The 16764-nt window shown below is 34.9% G+C and overlaps 1 protein-coding gene across 1 annotated transcript in view; it reads left to right on the top strand.

The window, feature by feature from the left end:
* ATP9A (ATPase phospholipid transporting 9A (putative)) overlaps nucleotides 1–16764 on the top strand; it is a 166371-nt gene that overhangs the window by 50343 nt on the left and 99264 nt on the right. Inside the window, exon 5 of the mRNA XM_051976604.1 lies at nucleotides 15645–15703. Coding sequence (XP_051832564.1) covers nucleotides 15645–15703 — 59 coding nt within the window. The remainder of the gene's footprint in view (nucleotides 1–15644; nucleotides 15704–16764) is intronic.

Raw genomic sequence — 16764 nt, 5'->3', positions numbered from 1 at the left:
TGCTTGCTGCATCCTGCTGCTGACTGCTGGGGCAGTGGGGGTCGCAGCTCAATCAACTGCTGCTGACAGTAAAGGAGGCAGAGTTCAAGGCCCTTGGCAGATAGGCGAATGGGCACGTGGCTCAGTGGTCACTTCGTTGCTCCTGGTACAAGGGAGGCATCTGCCTACAGGTCTGGTGGGCTCAAAGGGGTGGAGAATGGATTTTAGTGCAGCCTTAGGATAATTTTCAGAATGGCACAGATTATTAAATTTCCAACATCCCTGCTTTTCTTATGTGGCTTGAACTTCATCAGGCAAATGTTAAGATGTTATGCATTAAAACTTTATTAAGAGATTCCCCATTTTGGTCTATGGTTTCCAGTCTCTAGTAGGGCAGTTGGGATGTTAGGGCAGTTGGGAATAGCTGTTCTTCTTTTCATGTTCCAACTAGCATAGGTAGGGATTCTTTGGACCGTCACTGTATCTCTGGTCATGCTAAATCCACAAATGCATGAAGTCAGGTCAGGGATGATAGGGAGGAAGAAGAAGAAGAATATCCAAGAAATTAATCTTTGGTTATTTTGAAACTAAAATTCAAAAAATGTTTTTTGAAAAGACATCAAATTCTTCTAAGTATACTATATATGCATTTTTTCTTACAATAAATCATTTTAGAGAGGTAGTTTGATACAGTAAGAGCCTAGAGTTGATAACCAAATGGTCTGAATTTAGTTATTGATTCTATTCCCTGTTATCTATGAGCTTTATGTCCTTGATACCAGTGAATTTTAGTTTCCTGTACTGAAAATTAAGTTAATGAAGCTTGTATTACCATTTTTATAGAGTTATTGTTAGGGTTAAATGAGTGAATATGCGCTAAAGTACTGTGTATGTACAATTACCACTGTTATTAAGTAACAAGTGGAAAGATGACTATATATGGAATCAAATCTTGCCTTGCTTACTTAAATACTTTTGTGACCCTAGGAATCATATCTCTTTGAGCTTTGGTTCTATCAAAGTTTAAACTAGATGACTATTAATCCTCTTTCAAGCTCTTAAATCTGTGATCCTGATTTATAATGACAATAGTATGTTAAAGCATTGTATAAATGAGTATTTAGTATTATTACCATTCTTGAAATCACCATTTTACTGAGAGACTTGAAATTTTTTGCTTCCATGTAGTGTGACAAATGTACTGGGGTTGCTCTCAGATGCTGGATTCAGATGCCGCTTCAAATATTTGCTAGTTACATGACTGAAAAAAATCACTTAAGCCTTTTGTACTTTAGCTCCTTTTTAAACTATGAAAGTATTAGTCTAGATGGTTTTTAAGGTTCTTTCTAGCTTTAAATTTGTGATTTTTCTGAATACGTATACTTTTTAGGGTTCCCCTCATGCTCCATATCTCACTGACTGGAGTTTATATCTAGAAATCTAGACTAGGAACTTTTAAAGTTTGTGGTAAGAAATTAAAAGCAATAAAAAAGGAAAATTAGGAGTTGGCCAGGTCATACCCAAGGGTTGAGAAACCATCTGTTGTAGAACTGAACAGATTACAAGAAAATTAATAATAATTTGCCTTTGGATCATGATCATTAATTCAACAAATATTTATTGAACAAAGACTGTTCCTCATTCTCAAGTTTATACTCTGGTGGGAAGGATAAAATCAGATGCAGAAGCAGGAGGATGTCGAGAGAGGTATAGAGAATTTCTGCAACAGTCTACATTATTAACTGGTTTGGGGGGCAGGGGAGGAGGGGAAGTAATTGTAATAAAACAATATCTGGGTTTTGATCAGTTTTGGACTTTTAATCTAAACTTCATATTCTCCAGGGCATGAGAGCTTTATCCAGTGTAGTTGGGAGGGTTTTTTCAGTTTACTCGATTGCAGATTTGCTTTTTTTTTTTTTTTAAGGGGACAGAACAATTATAAATTAGTGTAGAAGTGTTTTGCTAAAGAAAGCTTGCATCTATACTGTATTTAGGAAACTCTGGTGCCTTTGAAAAAGAATTCCATATAATCTTTATCAGGGCAGGTGCTTATGTGCTTTCTCTGTCAGTAATCACTAGACCACTTCAGTGTGTTTTTTGTAATCACTGTATATTAAATCCCCCTTTAATAACATATTCTTACTATAACGTTTAAAATGCTTGGCAACCAACAAAAGCCCCTTTGGTGAGGGGGCAATACATCTATTTAGAAGTAAAGAGGAGTTGCCTTCTGGATTCTATTCATGGATCTATCTGAGCTCTGACCTTTTCTTTAGTTCTTTTCATATTGCAATTACTTTTCTCATGAATGATTTTTCTCCCCCTACCCTTTAACTGCACAAAGTTCTTGAAAAGATCCTAAGGAGAATTGGCAGATGGCTCTAGCTTTGAGAACATGTCTTCCTTTGTTTTGTTTCCTTTGTGGTCTATAGTCTCAATTGTGGGACCAATATTGAGAGTTGGAAAATACAGTAGGTGTAGGGGATGGAACATAAAACCAGGGACCAGATCACAAATGTGTGTTTTTGTTTTCAAGCAAAACAAAACAAAGAGAAAAATGTGTCAATTTGGAAAGTGATTGAGGGGAGCTAAGTTATTTGATACTGGTCAGGGGGCAGGGTGAAGGATCATAGTGCTTCAACTGGAAGCTTTCAGAGGAGTAAAAAGAAGCCTTTTCTGACCCTAATATTTCATTATCTACATGGATTGCTTTGTGTGAGGTCAATTTTTTTTTTTTACAAAGACTTCTTTTTGACTTAAAAAAAATAAGGGGCACTCAGTGTCCCTTTGCCACGTGTGTCTGATTTTTAGAAAGCATGTAAATGTGCTTCTCCAAAATCTTCTCTGAATTCAGTATTTTGTTTGGTAGTAAGAATGTTGGTTACTTTGTCTCAAATTTGTATATATTAATGGTGGTTGTTCAGTAGTGACATTAATGTCTTTGAAATATATATATATATATATATATATATATAATGTATATTATACAGACGCAAATACTTAATGTATACTATGTTTATCCAGGTGTGTATGTATATGCATATAATGTATATTTATATAAGTTTTATGTATATATACATAATATACACTTATTTATAATTTTTAAGAAATTATAATTATGCTGGGGCATTTCTTGGTAGAAATTCCAGACTTTTTCAGAGTTTTAAATCAAAAAAACTTGATTGATTAAAAAAAAAAAACTTAAATTAAATAACAGTATAATTAACTTCCAAATAATAAAAAAAAACTTCTGGTCAGAAAAACAAGGGTGAAAACTTTGAGAGGTAACACTGACAATATTTTTGGAACAGTTGTCTCAGTCAAGATATGTGAGTATCAAAGGATGTCAATAATGTATTCCCTGCATTAGAAATGACTGTAGTTTGCTCAGTAGAGGTCTCTGAAGTGTCTTAAAACCTAGAGTTTTTGTTTAGCAAGTTTGTTTTTCTTCTTGGTGATGTTTTCTTTTGAATCAAGCAGTTATTGAAGATTGTTTTAACTACTTGCTTAAATCTGTCCTTTTTTTCTGCACTCCCAAACTACATAAGTTTCTTTTTAAATGTAAAGATCTTTAGGCAGTCTCAATATTGAAATACAATGATAATAGTAACTTAAGACTTATATGGTGATTTAAGATCTATAAAATGCTTTTCCCCAATGGGTCTTAACTCTTAATTTTATTATTTCTTTGTCAGTGTGTCATTGAACAATATGTGTCCTAGACAACAAAATTCCAAATCGCTCCTTTCAGTTCTGTGATAGACAGAGTACTGGTTTGTTTAAGACGCTTCAGCGGTAAAGCTGACTTTGATAGCTATGTGATCTTTTTTTTTTAAAACAGTTTTCCTTCTCTGTCCCTGTTTTATCCTTTTTAAGATGACCTATTGAATTAGATAATTTTTAAAAGATTACTTTCTATCTCTGAAATGCTGTGATTTTTGTCATCATAAAAGGAAAATCTCCACTTGAATTGTTTTCCCTCTTATAAGAATTATAAGAACTAGTTTTTCTACTCAAGATAAGTTTGTAATATTATGTGCATTGTTTGAGTTTGTGTTTACACAGTAGAAACACAACCACCAGTCCACCCCTGCTACCTAATGTTGCTGTGGTGCATTCATTCTTGGTCAGGCTGATAGCTTGAGCTGAGCAGATTGTCCTGAGCTAGAGAAATATTTATTTAGCAATATATTTAGCATATTGTCCTCGAAATAAGGAAACCTAGATTTTACTCTTCTCCTTTCTGTCTCCTTATTGTGTGATTTTGGATACCAGTCATTTCTTTTTGGATCTTAATTTGCTCATCAGTACATGATTTCCAAGTTCCTTTATAGCTTTGATGTTTTCTGACTTTAAAGATGGCTTCTAGCTCTTAGTTATTGAGCCTTGCCATGTAAAATTGATTTTATCAAATTGGGTTTTATTTCCCTAGTGAGGTGGACTAAATTAAGAGAGATATAAGCTTTAACTTCCTGTCTTCCAATCAAATGAGATAACATTTCTAAAGTGCTTAGCACACTGCCTGAAACAGGATCTATGTAAATGCTTTTTTTCCCTCCTCTTCTCAACTTTGGCATAGTCTTAAGATCTTATTGAATCTTTTAGGATAGTATAGCTTGTTAAGGAACTGCCAGATCCCATATTTTGATGTTACTTTCATAAGTTTGATAACAAAGTATAGACATGTAGAAACAATGACCAATTCTTCCTTTAACTTTTTATGTGCAGCAACTTTCATATCCCCTGAGATGTGTTGAGCAAATTCTTAGACTAATGGTAGTTATCCACAATATGCTATTAGTAGTAATCATATCCTATCCATGATGGAACATAAAAACTAGGAAAGAGAATTATACTTGATTCTGTAGTCAATAAAACCACTAAGAATTTTTGAACAGGGAGAAGACATGGTCAAGAACAAACAAATAGGCAGCCAGTTAATGAAAAAACAGAACTGAGGATAGCAACAGTTCTGGCAGACAGTGGGTAGTTTACTAAAAGCTTTATGTTCTATCAGGGGAGAACAATTGTTGAATTCATGAAATGTTTCTGTTTATATTTATAGTTACAAAACTAATAACTTAAATCAGTGTTTGTACTATGATTATAGTTGTTAGCAAAATAAAATTGTCTCTATTTCTATTTCTCTCAAATCTACTTGAATTTCTCTGATCCTGCATTTCACACTAGGGAAGCCAGCCTCAACAAATACTTTCATTGTATTAACACTTCTCATCAAGGCAAAAGGCCTTAATTAGGCAAACAAATAATTAGCCTAGAAAAAAGTTCAGGCCCAAACACAATTAATGCAGTTGCTAATTGTTTTTTTCCTGCTGTAGAGTTTGTGAATTGGTTTTTCATGGTGCTTCATAAAACAAAGGAAGGCCAATGACTCATCTTAGGTATTGATCTTAATGGTTACTTGAGCGTTTGTGGATGAATGCCCTCAGTGAGCAAGTATATATAGTGCCACTTGGGGGTGCTACACTTTGTTTCCTGTCTTCAGATTCTTTACAAATTGATTCAAAAATTAATAATGTTGATTCCTTCCACCCTATCTCAAGCACAAAATAGTGCCATCAATTCAAATATATCTCCATTTGTTTAAAGCAGAAGTTCTTAACCATGGGTTGCTTTGAAAAAAAAATCAATAACTATATTATAACATAATCAATGTATTTTGTGTGTGTGTGTGTGTGTGTGTGTGTGTGTGTGTGTGTGTGTATGTATGTATATTGTGCATTTAAAAGGGGTCCAAAGGCTTAACCAAACTGACTGCCATAGAAGTCCATGAACGAAGAAATTAAGAGTCATTGATTTGGAAAAAGCATCTGTTATGTGTGGATTAGGTTATTTTGTTCATTGTGCACTGAGTTTTGAGGTCCATACATGGTTAACTTGGGTTTAGCTCTGTGGACTAAATATTTTTAGAATTTCTGAGGCAAGTAGATTTGTGGAATATTCTTTAATAGATAATTATTTAATTTGAAGCACTTGGTTGGAGTGTTCTGTCCATAAAGGCAGTGCAATTTCTATTTTTTTAAAGTGCAAATGATGTTCTAGTTTGGAAGATTCTTTTGTTTGTTTTTTAAAAGATAGTTGGAGTTGGGGAAAGGATTTTTTGTTGTTATTGATAGAAAAAAAAGAAATGAAAAACCACAAAGAAGTCATGTCCATCAAGGGCTCCTTGTGATATTCTCCATCTTAACCCTTTACTAATCTTATTTCAACTTTTTTTTTTTTTTTTTGGTCAATCTTTGAAGCTAATTCTCTTCTATGAATAATCTGGTTAGGGATCTGAAAGTTCCCATCTCAGCTGTTTTTATGAAATTGTTGGCTCTTTTAGAAAGCACCCAGTTTTGCATTTGATTCCTAATTTTGGTTTTTGGTTTGATTGAAAACTTTGAAGATTGCCCTATGGAATCATACTCACAGCATCTCTTTGTTTTATTTCCCCAGAAGAAATCTGGGGAAATATAGCCAGCAAAAAGGGGTGTGTGTGTGTGTGTGTGTGTGTGTGTGTGTGTGTGTGTGTGTGTGTTTGTGTGTGTGGCCAGACACTATGAATCTAATGACTAATAAGTTTGCCTGGGTGTTAAACATGGATGTTTGTGTATATCAGCTTTTTTGGGAAGAGTTCATTATTAAATAATAACAAAAAGTCCCCAAAGCCAGTAATGGTATTTATGATGAAACTTTTATGTCTTTTGTTTTTAAAATATCTTGAGCTGTTCTATACCGTGAGAAATGAAATCCATTCTATTTGAATTGGAAAATTTCAACTTTTAACCTTTGATGAACTTTGGATGTATCTATAGTGCTCGAGTCTCTCATTTAATGCTAACCTGGGGAAATGTTCGAATGCCATAGAATTTACAGGAGAATTCCATTCATCACTGTCAGAGTCAGATTAAAGTGTGAGTTAAAAAGTAATACATTAACCAGGACTGATGCTAAGGATTGCTTTTGTAGATCTCTAAAAACAATCAGTTTCTTACATATAGTGAAAAGTAGAAGTATAGCTAGCGGTATTTGAGGTCACAACATAAGCCTACACATTCCAGGGATGGAGAATTTATTTTTAATCCCCCCCTCCCCCAAGTGTTCTGTTCTTTGAGAGAAGAATTGCCTTTTAGTTATTCCAACCTGAGAAACATCTGGTCTCTCTCCTCCAAGAAGACAAACTACTCTTATTTTAAAGATATCACCCATGCAAGACCAGAAGTTGCTTATGAAAGGCATTGCATAGTAAAAGGAGGTAAAAATATTAATGAGATTTGTTCCTTGTTTTAAGCAAGGAGAAGCATAATAAACTGATGGGATGAATTTATTTTAGAAAAGCTTATGGTGAAATAGATTGCTTCCATTAGACATTTCCTATTTAAGATCCTTAGGAAACTTTTTTTCTAAGCTCCAATGTGGAAACAAACTTTTAAAGACACTATATGTTAACTTTTAGTTGCTAATTCCATAATTCAAAAACATGGTTTATGCCAAGGAGCTGTAATGATATTTTTTCTGGGTAAAGGATTCTTGTAGTTCTATATAATAGTACTAAAGGTTCACATATAGATAGTACTTTAAAGCTTGCAAAACACATTTTTCACAACTTTACTATAAATGACATTGTATAAAGATCATTGTATTTATTTTATATGGGACAAAACAGATCTGGAAAGTTTTATTTAAATTGGTCAGTGTTAGTCAATAAACAGCAGTCAGGACTGAAATATCTAATCATTGTTCTCACAACTGAATCATACTGCTTCTGTATTATTATATTATTGTCAATATTTTACAATCATTTGCTTTTATTGTAAATAGAAGTAGGAGGTAGGGGGAATAGGAATACAGTAGAAGGTATTTTAAAAATATGGCTGCTAATTTTTCTTTTGTATATCTGTGAAAGCTATGCACTCTTGTGGTGTGCAAGGCAGAAAATACTTGTGCATTTGTTGTATATAACAGTCATAAACAATCACAAAGTGGAAAGCCTATCACAAATGCACTTTTAAAATTTAGATATACATTTTACTTGATTGTGATTTCAAACTAGGAAGAAAGTATCTGCTGCATTACTTTTGCTTTGAGTATTCTTGAAATATATATATTGGAGAGGCAGCCTACCATTGTGCAAGGAGCCCTGGTTTAAAATCAGGGGAACCTGGACTCTTGTGCCCCTTTATATTTCATACCTCATTGTGCTAATCTCTGATCTCATTTGCTTAGCCAGTGTTACTTTCAGGTTTGTCTCTTCTCCCTCCCCCCATTCTTCCCAAATACATAGAGCTCTGTTACCAGATCAGAGCACTGTACAAATCACAAATATTCTACAGTTGCATCCCTTATTTTCAAAATGGGCCATCGATGCTGTTTTTGGCAGCAGACATTTCAGCATGTGGGGAAATCCAGATTTATTAGCATCACTGACCAGGCATGTAATTCTGTTAGGTATGGAGGCTTAGGTTTTTTTTTTTTTTTCTTTTTTAAGAAGAATTAAAACCAATAACAACAAAATCTAGTAAACTCTGCCTGGAAAGAGATGTTAATGAAGGTAGTTCTGTAGTTGTGTTAATTTCCTTCATCCCAACTCACTTCCTGCCCTACCAGGCTGGCTTTCCACATTGTCTGTTTCTTTGCCTGTGTGTGTGTCTGTCTGTCTCTCTTTCTGTGTCTCTCAGTCTCCCTGTATCTTTCTCTTTCTCCCTGGCTCTTTCTGTCTCTCCCTGTCTCTGTCTTTCTGTCTGTCTCTCTTTCTCTGTCTCCCTCCCTCTCTCTCTCTGTCTTTCTATCTAGGGAAAGAGAGACTCTTTCCTTCTATTTTCTCCCTCCCTCTCTTTTCCTCTTTTCTCCAACTCTTTTTCTTCCTCTCTCCTTTTTCTTTCTCCGACTAGGCGATGCCTCCCTTTCCCCCTTCCTCTTCTGATGACCATTAGCTGATGAATACAAGTACAGTAGGAATGTTTGTATGAAATATCTGCCTGCTAGGGTTTGTCAAACACAATGGATTAAAGCGGTTTTTGTAGAGGTAGAGCAGGCTGGATGAGGCACAGTTCAAATGAATGGATAATAAATCAGCAATCCATTCTGGAAGGAAAAATCAGGACCTGGTAATTAAGCATTCTGAGCTAATTGTTAAATTAAAACATAACTAGGTTTAAAGAAACTGAGCACTAGAAAGATATTTTGGGGTCAGACCATGAATATAAATTGTGCTTTAAAAAAATTCTTTTTTTAATGAGGTTTTTGAATTTTTTCAATTTTGTCTGATTCTTTGTGACTCCTTGGGGTTTTCTTGACAAAGACACTGGAGTGGTTTGCAATTTCCTTCTCCAGCTCATTTTACAGATGAGGAAACTGGTGCAAACAGAGTGAAGTGACTTCCTTAGGGTTACATAGCTAGTAAGTGTTTGAGACCAGTTTTGAACTCATGAAGAAGAGTCTTCTGACTCCAGACACAGCATTCTATCTATTGTACCACTAGCTCCTAGATAAAATCTTAAACAACCTATATATTTGTACTTGGGGAGGAAACTGAGGAGCAAATAGTGGTGCAGTTGTGAAGGAACACTTGGTGCTAGGGTTGACAAGATCATTATTCTGCTCTTGGCTTTATCACTAATTTGTTGTGGGATCAAAGAGAGCATACATCTAGGACTGGAAAGAACTTTAGAGGTCAGCTCTCTCATTTTATTGAAGAGGAAGCTGATTTGAGCCTGGAGGAAAGTGGCATCTTTGAATAAGTCCCTTCTGTTTCCTGAGTATTAGTTTTCTCATCGATGAGATGAAAATTAAAGTGAACTATCTAAAATGATGGATTCTTTACTACCACACTGTTCCTAACGTCTGCCTATTGAAATCTTACCCATTCTTTGAAATCCAGGTCAAATGTCCTTCCAAGATGCTTGTCCTTTCCTGATCTTCCCAAATAAGAAGTTTTGTATGGCATTTGGCATCTACCCTAAGATGCACTTAACACATTATGTTCTGCAGCATAATTATGTGTGTGTGTGTGTGTGTGTGTGTGTGTGTGTGTGTGTGATGTTTTCAGTTCAACTCTTAGTGATTAGAGATTTTGGAGCCAAGAAGACCTAAATTAGAGTCTTTCCTTGCATTTTTACTAGTTGTGTGACTCTGTTCTCTTTGAATATTAGGTTCCTCATCTCTAAAAGAAGGATAATAACATATTTATAAAGTGCTTTGCAAACTTTAAAATTTCATATAAATGTAACATTAATAATAATAATTAACATTATCATGTAATAACAATATATAATAGTAATTATTATTAAATAATTAACAAACATTTATGAAGTGTTTTCTGTGTACTGAGAATACAAAGATAAACAAAAGATTCTTGTATTGGGGCCATGGAGGATCCCTTTAAAGTATATAAGTCAGTATCAAGTAAAGGAGTGTGTGATAGACAAATCCAGCCAAAAAACTTTAGGAATATTTCAGTAGGGAGAGAGGTTGCCTGGCTTGCTTTCAACTGGGTTATGTCACTTGAAGAACAGGGACAGAGATGATGAGAGTTTGTGTTTTGGGGAGGAGAGCTGTGGCCAGTGCCTATGTATCTAAATAATTAAGGAAAAAACCCAGGAACATGAACAAATAAGTAAATTTATATTAGAGGTATCATGTGAGGAAAGAGAAAAAAAGTATGAAGTAATGTTGGACCAGATTATAGATGGCTTTAAGGATTCAGCTGAGGATTTTGTATTCATCTTAGAAGGGAAGAGGGAAAGAGGAAAGGGAAAGGAATAAACACTTATATAGCATCTACTGTGTGCTAGGCACTGTCCTAAGTGTTTTACATTTATTATGTCCTTTGATTTTCAAAACAATCCTGGGAAGTAGGTGCTATTATTATCTCCATTTTTCAATTGAAGAAGCTTAATGGAAGATAAATGACTTGCTCAAGGTCACACAGCTATTAAGTGACTGAGGCTGGGTTTGAACTCAGGTCCTCCTGTCTCCAGACCTAGAATATCATCCATTTTGCCACCTAGTTGCTTGGGTTAGAGGCAATAGGGAACCCATTAAACCTTTTGTAAACTAGGTAGTGATGTGCCCGAGCTTGTGCCTTAGAAAGTTTATTTTTGTATCTTTGTGAAAGATAAATCAGAGAGAGTCTGGAGGCAGGGAGAACAGTGAGCAGCTTTTTATTACTTCAGGTGAGCGAACTGTATTGACAACCTGAGTGGGGGTGGCAGCATGAGTGGGTGGGAGAGCTAGCAATGTTGTGGAGGAGGAAATAAGAATACTTGGCAGCAGTTCCTCTGTGTGTGTGTGTGTGTGTGTGTGTGTATGTGTGTGTGTATGTGTGTGTGCGCGCGCGCGTGTTAGAATAAGGGATGACGAAGAGTAAAAATGATAGAGGTTTTGAGCTTGGGGCAGAGATATTTCAATAGAAAGAGACAAATTGGGGGAGTCTGATTGAGGTGGTTCACTATGGGAACCTTTGTTTTCCCTCTAGCATAGTGATCTATACCTAGTACATATTTAATAGTCTTATTATTAATTTGATTTTTAAAAAAAAAAATCAGTAAGTTTTACTAAAAGAAAAACCTCTATAGTCTCACAGCAAGCATCTATTTGTGCCTCTTCTAACCTCAGGTTGTGAAATCTTGTCAGTCTCTTTATTGGCCTGAACCGTTTTTACAAAGGGAACTGTTCATTTTACAGTCTTGAATTTTAAGGTCCCAAAACTCAATGACTTTTTGGGAAGGAAAAGTTCTGTAAAGATAAGAGCCCTGCTAATTTATGGTCTGACCAGGACTGAGTGATAGAGATATTTGTACTTATATATCTCAAGAAGAGATCTATTCCAACAGTCACCATGTCTTCCTTTAGAAGGACAATGAATTGTTAATTATGCTTTAAGTCTTTTCCCATAATTAAATAAGTGCAAATTGAGACAACTTTTCAGTGTTATCTTATTACTATTGAGTATAAGATAATATTGAAAAGTTGTCTCAATTTGCATCTTGGAGTGAGAATTTTATTTAATTGATTTATTCAATCATTTTGTCAACAAGCCTTCATTAAGCACCAACTGTCTGCCAGGCACTCTGTTGGAGATCTAAAGACCAAAGGGAGGCATTCCTTGCTCTCAAGGAACTTACATTCCACTAGGGGAATTCATGTTCAGATAAATGCAAGATGTGCAAAATAAGTGCAGTGTGTTAAGAGAACGAGTTGAAGAAAAACTAGGAATATCATGATAAAGTCTAAGAGGTAGAGATTAAGCGGGAGAATAGCTAACTTAAGCCAAATCTGCTGCATTACTGAATTTCAATTATCTATAAATTTGAAACTTCAATTTTTTTTGCATATGCAAAAATATGTAGAGATATAGTATTTATCCTTTTAAATTGAAGTTGAATTCACTCAGAGTTTGGAAGAAAGCTAATGCAAAAGCATGAACTTCAAGAAAGATGTCATATATGTGGCCAACAGACAAATGCAAAGTGCATGATAAAGAGATATAATCAGTTTATAGAGGTAGTCTGGGGCCAGAGTATAAGAGGTTTATGTGCCATCCAGGAGAGTTTATACTTTAACCTAGACATGATAGGCAGTCACTGTAACTTCTTGTACAGGGAGACAAAAAAAACCCCAAAAACCAAAACAAAACAAAACAAAAAAACCAACCGTGCTTAAGGAATATAATTTTGACAGCTTTGTAGAGGATATATTAGACAGAGAAAAGACTGGATATAGGCAGACAGATAAGAAGGTTTTGAATATTTTAGACAAGAGGTGCTGACCTGAATTATGATTGTTGTAGTGTGAGTGGAAAGGAGGAGGCAGATGCAACAAATATCTTGGAGCTAACATTGGTAAGACTTAGCAACTGATTAAATTTAGGGGATAAATAGGACGGAAGAGTTGAATATAACTTTGAAGCTGCAACTCTTGGGACTGGAAGAATTGTGGTATCTTCATGAATCCTTATTCTATTATCCCTCCCAATTTTGGTAATCTGCAAGTTTGATAGGCATACCAGTGTTCATATCTAAGTCATTCATAAAATTGTTATATAGTACAGGGCCAAACACAGGTCCCAGAGGCAAGACCCAGGAGATCTTCTTTTAAACTGACATTAAACTACTGACTACTTTTTTGGATCTGGCCTTCCATTCAGTTTGGAATCTATCTAATTTAATTATTTTATTATCCACCATCTCAATTTTTCTCTTCTTTTTTACTTCCTGAGAGATTTATCAGATGTTCTAAGAAAATCAAGGTAAATTATATCTATACTGTTCCACTGGTTTTCTAGCTAATAATCCTGTTTTTAAAAAAAGGAAATAAGCTTAGTCTGGCTTGATTTGTCCTTGTAGAAGCCATATTGGCTCTTAATGATGACTTCTTCTCTTTCCAGATATTGATTAGTGTTGAAGCAAATTGAGGAAGCCATTCAATGTTGTATTTAGTAATCAAATTGATTTGAATTATAATTTTATTACTTACATCAAAAAGCTGTTTGGATGATTGTTACCTATTAAATCTCTCCATCAACCAACTTTCCTCATTTCAGATAAGAATTCTTGGTCTGATGTATTTTTGTGGAAATTTGTAGCAATGGTTACTTAAATTTTAAAACTTTAGCTAAATTTGCTACATTGTTGAATTTCATTTATCTATAAATTTGAAATTTCATTTTTTTGGCATCTAGAGTAGCTATCCTTTTAAGTGAAGTTCAGTCTTTCTTTTCTCTTTCTCCTCTGTTAGTCTGTCTCTGTCTCTGTCTCTGTCTCTGTCTCTGTCTCTGTCTCTATCTCTCTGTGTTTTAGAAACCTGAGAAAAAACCTTTCCTGAGGAATGTGATAGTAAATGTTTAATAGTCAGTTCTATAGGGAAATTTGATCTGACTTGAGTGCACTCTTATACTACCAACCCTGTAGTAATTTTTTTTTTTTTTTTTTTGCTGAGGTAATTGGAGTTAAGTGACTTGCCTAGGATCACATAGCTAGAAAGTATTAAGTTGTCTGAGGTTGGATTTGAACTCAGGTGCTTCTGACTTGAGGGCAAGCACTCTATCCACTGCGTCATCCAGCTACCCCTAACCCTATAGTATTTTTAAGGATCTCTCAACAATTGTGTTTACCAGTTTTTCAGTATCTAAGGAGATAGTAGTTTATAATCTCATTTAGTGGTCTAAGTCCCAGCTTCTTAAACTATTGTTTGTGATCCCATATGGGGTCTCATCACTGAATGTGTGGGGATCATGAAATTATGATTTATTATTAATAAATATTTGATTTGAATAGTTGCTTTATACCTATATACCTGAGGTTATGTAAAATTTCTAGGGCAAAAAGGAGTTGCAAGTACAAAAAGTTTAAGAAGCTTTGATACTGAGTGATTTGGACTTCAAAATTATCCTTTTATCCATAATTTTGGAAATATGATCATCATCCCTTCCTTTCTTTCTGGCATTTCATCTGTAGAACTTGGGTTGGAAAGTACTTAGGAGTCATGATTTCATCTCCTGAGCTGTCTTTTTCATCTCTTTACCAGGTTAACATATTAGTATTTAAAAATCACATCCAAATTTCTTTCCCTACTTTCTGCTAATCTTTTGCCTATTTTGCCAATGTGTGTTATTTATCTTGCTTTACTTTGCCTTGATCTTTGCCTTCTCTGTGAATCCTCATTCTTCATCTCTTCCTTCCACTGCTGCTGTTTCTTAGGTTCCTCCACCTCCTCTTCTTTCTCATATCTTTCTACCTTAATCCTTTTTTTTTTTTCTCCTTTAAATTGAAACCTCCTTCAGCAGGAGTTCTTCTCCACCTTCAGTCTCCTCTTTAAATTCGGTCTCTGCCCTTCTTAGTAATTCTAAAGCCTAACAGATTACCCCCATAGTTCCTTTTTCATCTCTATGCCCATTCTTTTGTACAATTCTTCTTTGAAAGTTGGATATAGATTACAATCTTGACTCACTTGTTACTATGATAGAATGTTAAAGCTAGAAATCTTATGATAGTGTCAGTGTTTTGAGGGTCCTTAGAGATCAGTTAATTCAATCCCTACATTTTAGAGAGGCAGAAATTGAAATTCAATGCAGAGAAATTACTTGTCCAGTATCACATAGGCAGGTAGTTAGGAAACCCGAGTAGAGTACTACTCCATACTGTAGTTCTTCTGGGGAGGAATGGAATTCCCTGGGAAGTCTATGCTAGAATCATGAAGCATTGAATGGCGTTTAAGAAAATCTTATTTAGTGGTTAAAAAATTCTTGTAGGAAAAGCACATGGAATTTCAGAAAAGGATCTTTTTTTTATTGAGGAAGAATTCTCTGCTCAGGGTATCTTTTCTGAGGAAAGTATTAAAAGAAACACATATCTGGAAGGACCCTTAGAGTTCATCTAGTCCAATCCTTTCATTTTACAGATGAGGAAACTGAGTTACAGAGAGGTTAAACTATTTGCCAAGGTCACACAAGAAGAGGTAGGGCTTTACCTTGGGTTCTGTGATGTTAAATTCTGCACACTTTTGTCTGTCTTACACTGCTTTCCATAATTAATTTGTGTGAATGCTGCATGTGTGTTTGAGTTATAAGAGCACAATGGATACTTGCTCAATACTTGCTGAGCTGGATTGAATTTTGTAAATGATTTGGCTTCAACCTGATGGAGGCTGTTTCTTCTCCACAGGCACAGTAAAGGTGAAGAGTTCTGGCATCCAAGTGGGAGACCTTATCATCGTTGAAAAGGTAGGTATTGAAATTCTATATTGGCATGTACCAAGTTTTTTTCTCAGTTAATCTGAATGTGTAATTTGTGGATTGATAAACTAATTGTTCAGTTGCTATTTAGTATTAAATATAATTCCTTTTCCTGGACACATTTTATCTTCTACTCTGTTAGAAGCTTGGAGAGCAAAAGTGGGGGGGGGTGTTGGTGAAGGTGGAATTCTGCAATCTGTGTGTACTCACTAGTCAGATGTTTTTCTTTAATAATATGGTAGAGCATCCCAACATTTTGATTTTCAATTTTGATTACTTTTTTTTTTGCAGTCTAGAACTTTTATTCATACAATGGAGTTAACCCTTTTAGTCAGAAAACTGCTGTTTAAATAGGTAGATAGCCTTGTTCAGTGGAATATACACTGACTTTGGATTCAGAGGAGCTGGATTCAAATTCTTCCACTGATGTATACTACCTATATATGGACAAGTCATTTAACATTCCTGTGTGTCAGTTTATTCATCTATAAAATGAAAATTAGATTATTTTTGAGGTTGCTTTGAACTCTAAATCTATGATTCTATATGTAGTTTATATGTTCAAGTTTTCTTTTCTAGTATTAATAGCTCTTCATCTTTAAATATATTTTGACATTGTTTAGTAAACATATGTTCGTGGTGAATATTTTTGGAAACTTTGCTACTTTAATGAAACTTAAGATGAACTACAGTAAATAAATTATAAAATCTTCTTGTTATTGCCTTAATTTCTTTGCAATGTTTTTATAAGCATGGGGGGTCTGAGACATGTGGGGGGTGGCAGGAGAGTGCAAAGAAGTCAGCAGAATAATATTTAATCACAGAAGAATTGTGCCTTACCTCCTTTCTGAAGAAAATGGGCATGCCCTTTTCAAAAGGATTAAAGTAGATGATACAAATGTGATTTCAAGGGCGAGTGAGATGTTTCAGACAGAAGTACATACCCCCCTCTCTTTAAGCTGCTTCTGTTTATAATCATACTATATTACCATTTCTGCTTTCCCTTCCTTCAGAAGATGACTTTCATTAGTCATTGATATTTCTTTTTC

This window comes from Antechinus flavipes, chromosome 2, assembly GCF_016432865.1.
Source record: "Antechinus flavipes isolate AdamAnt ecotype Samford, QLD, Australia chromosome 2, AdamAnt_v2, whole genome shotgun sequence".
NCBI lineage: Eukaryota > Metazoa > Chordata > Mammalia > Dasyuromorphia > Dasyuridae > Antechinus > Antechinus flavipes.
Note: the sequence above shows the minus strand (reverse complement) of the source record. Positions and strands in the feature narration are given on the sequence as shown.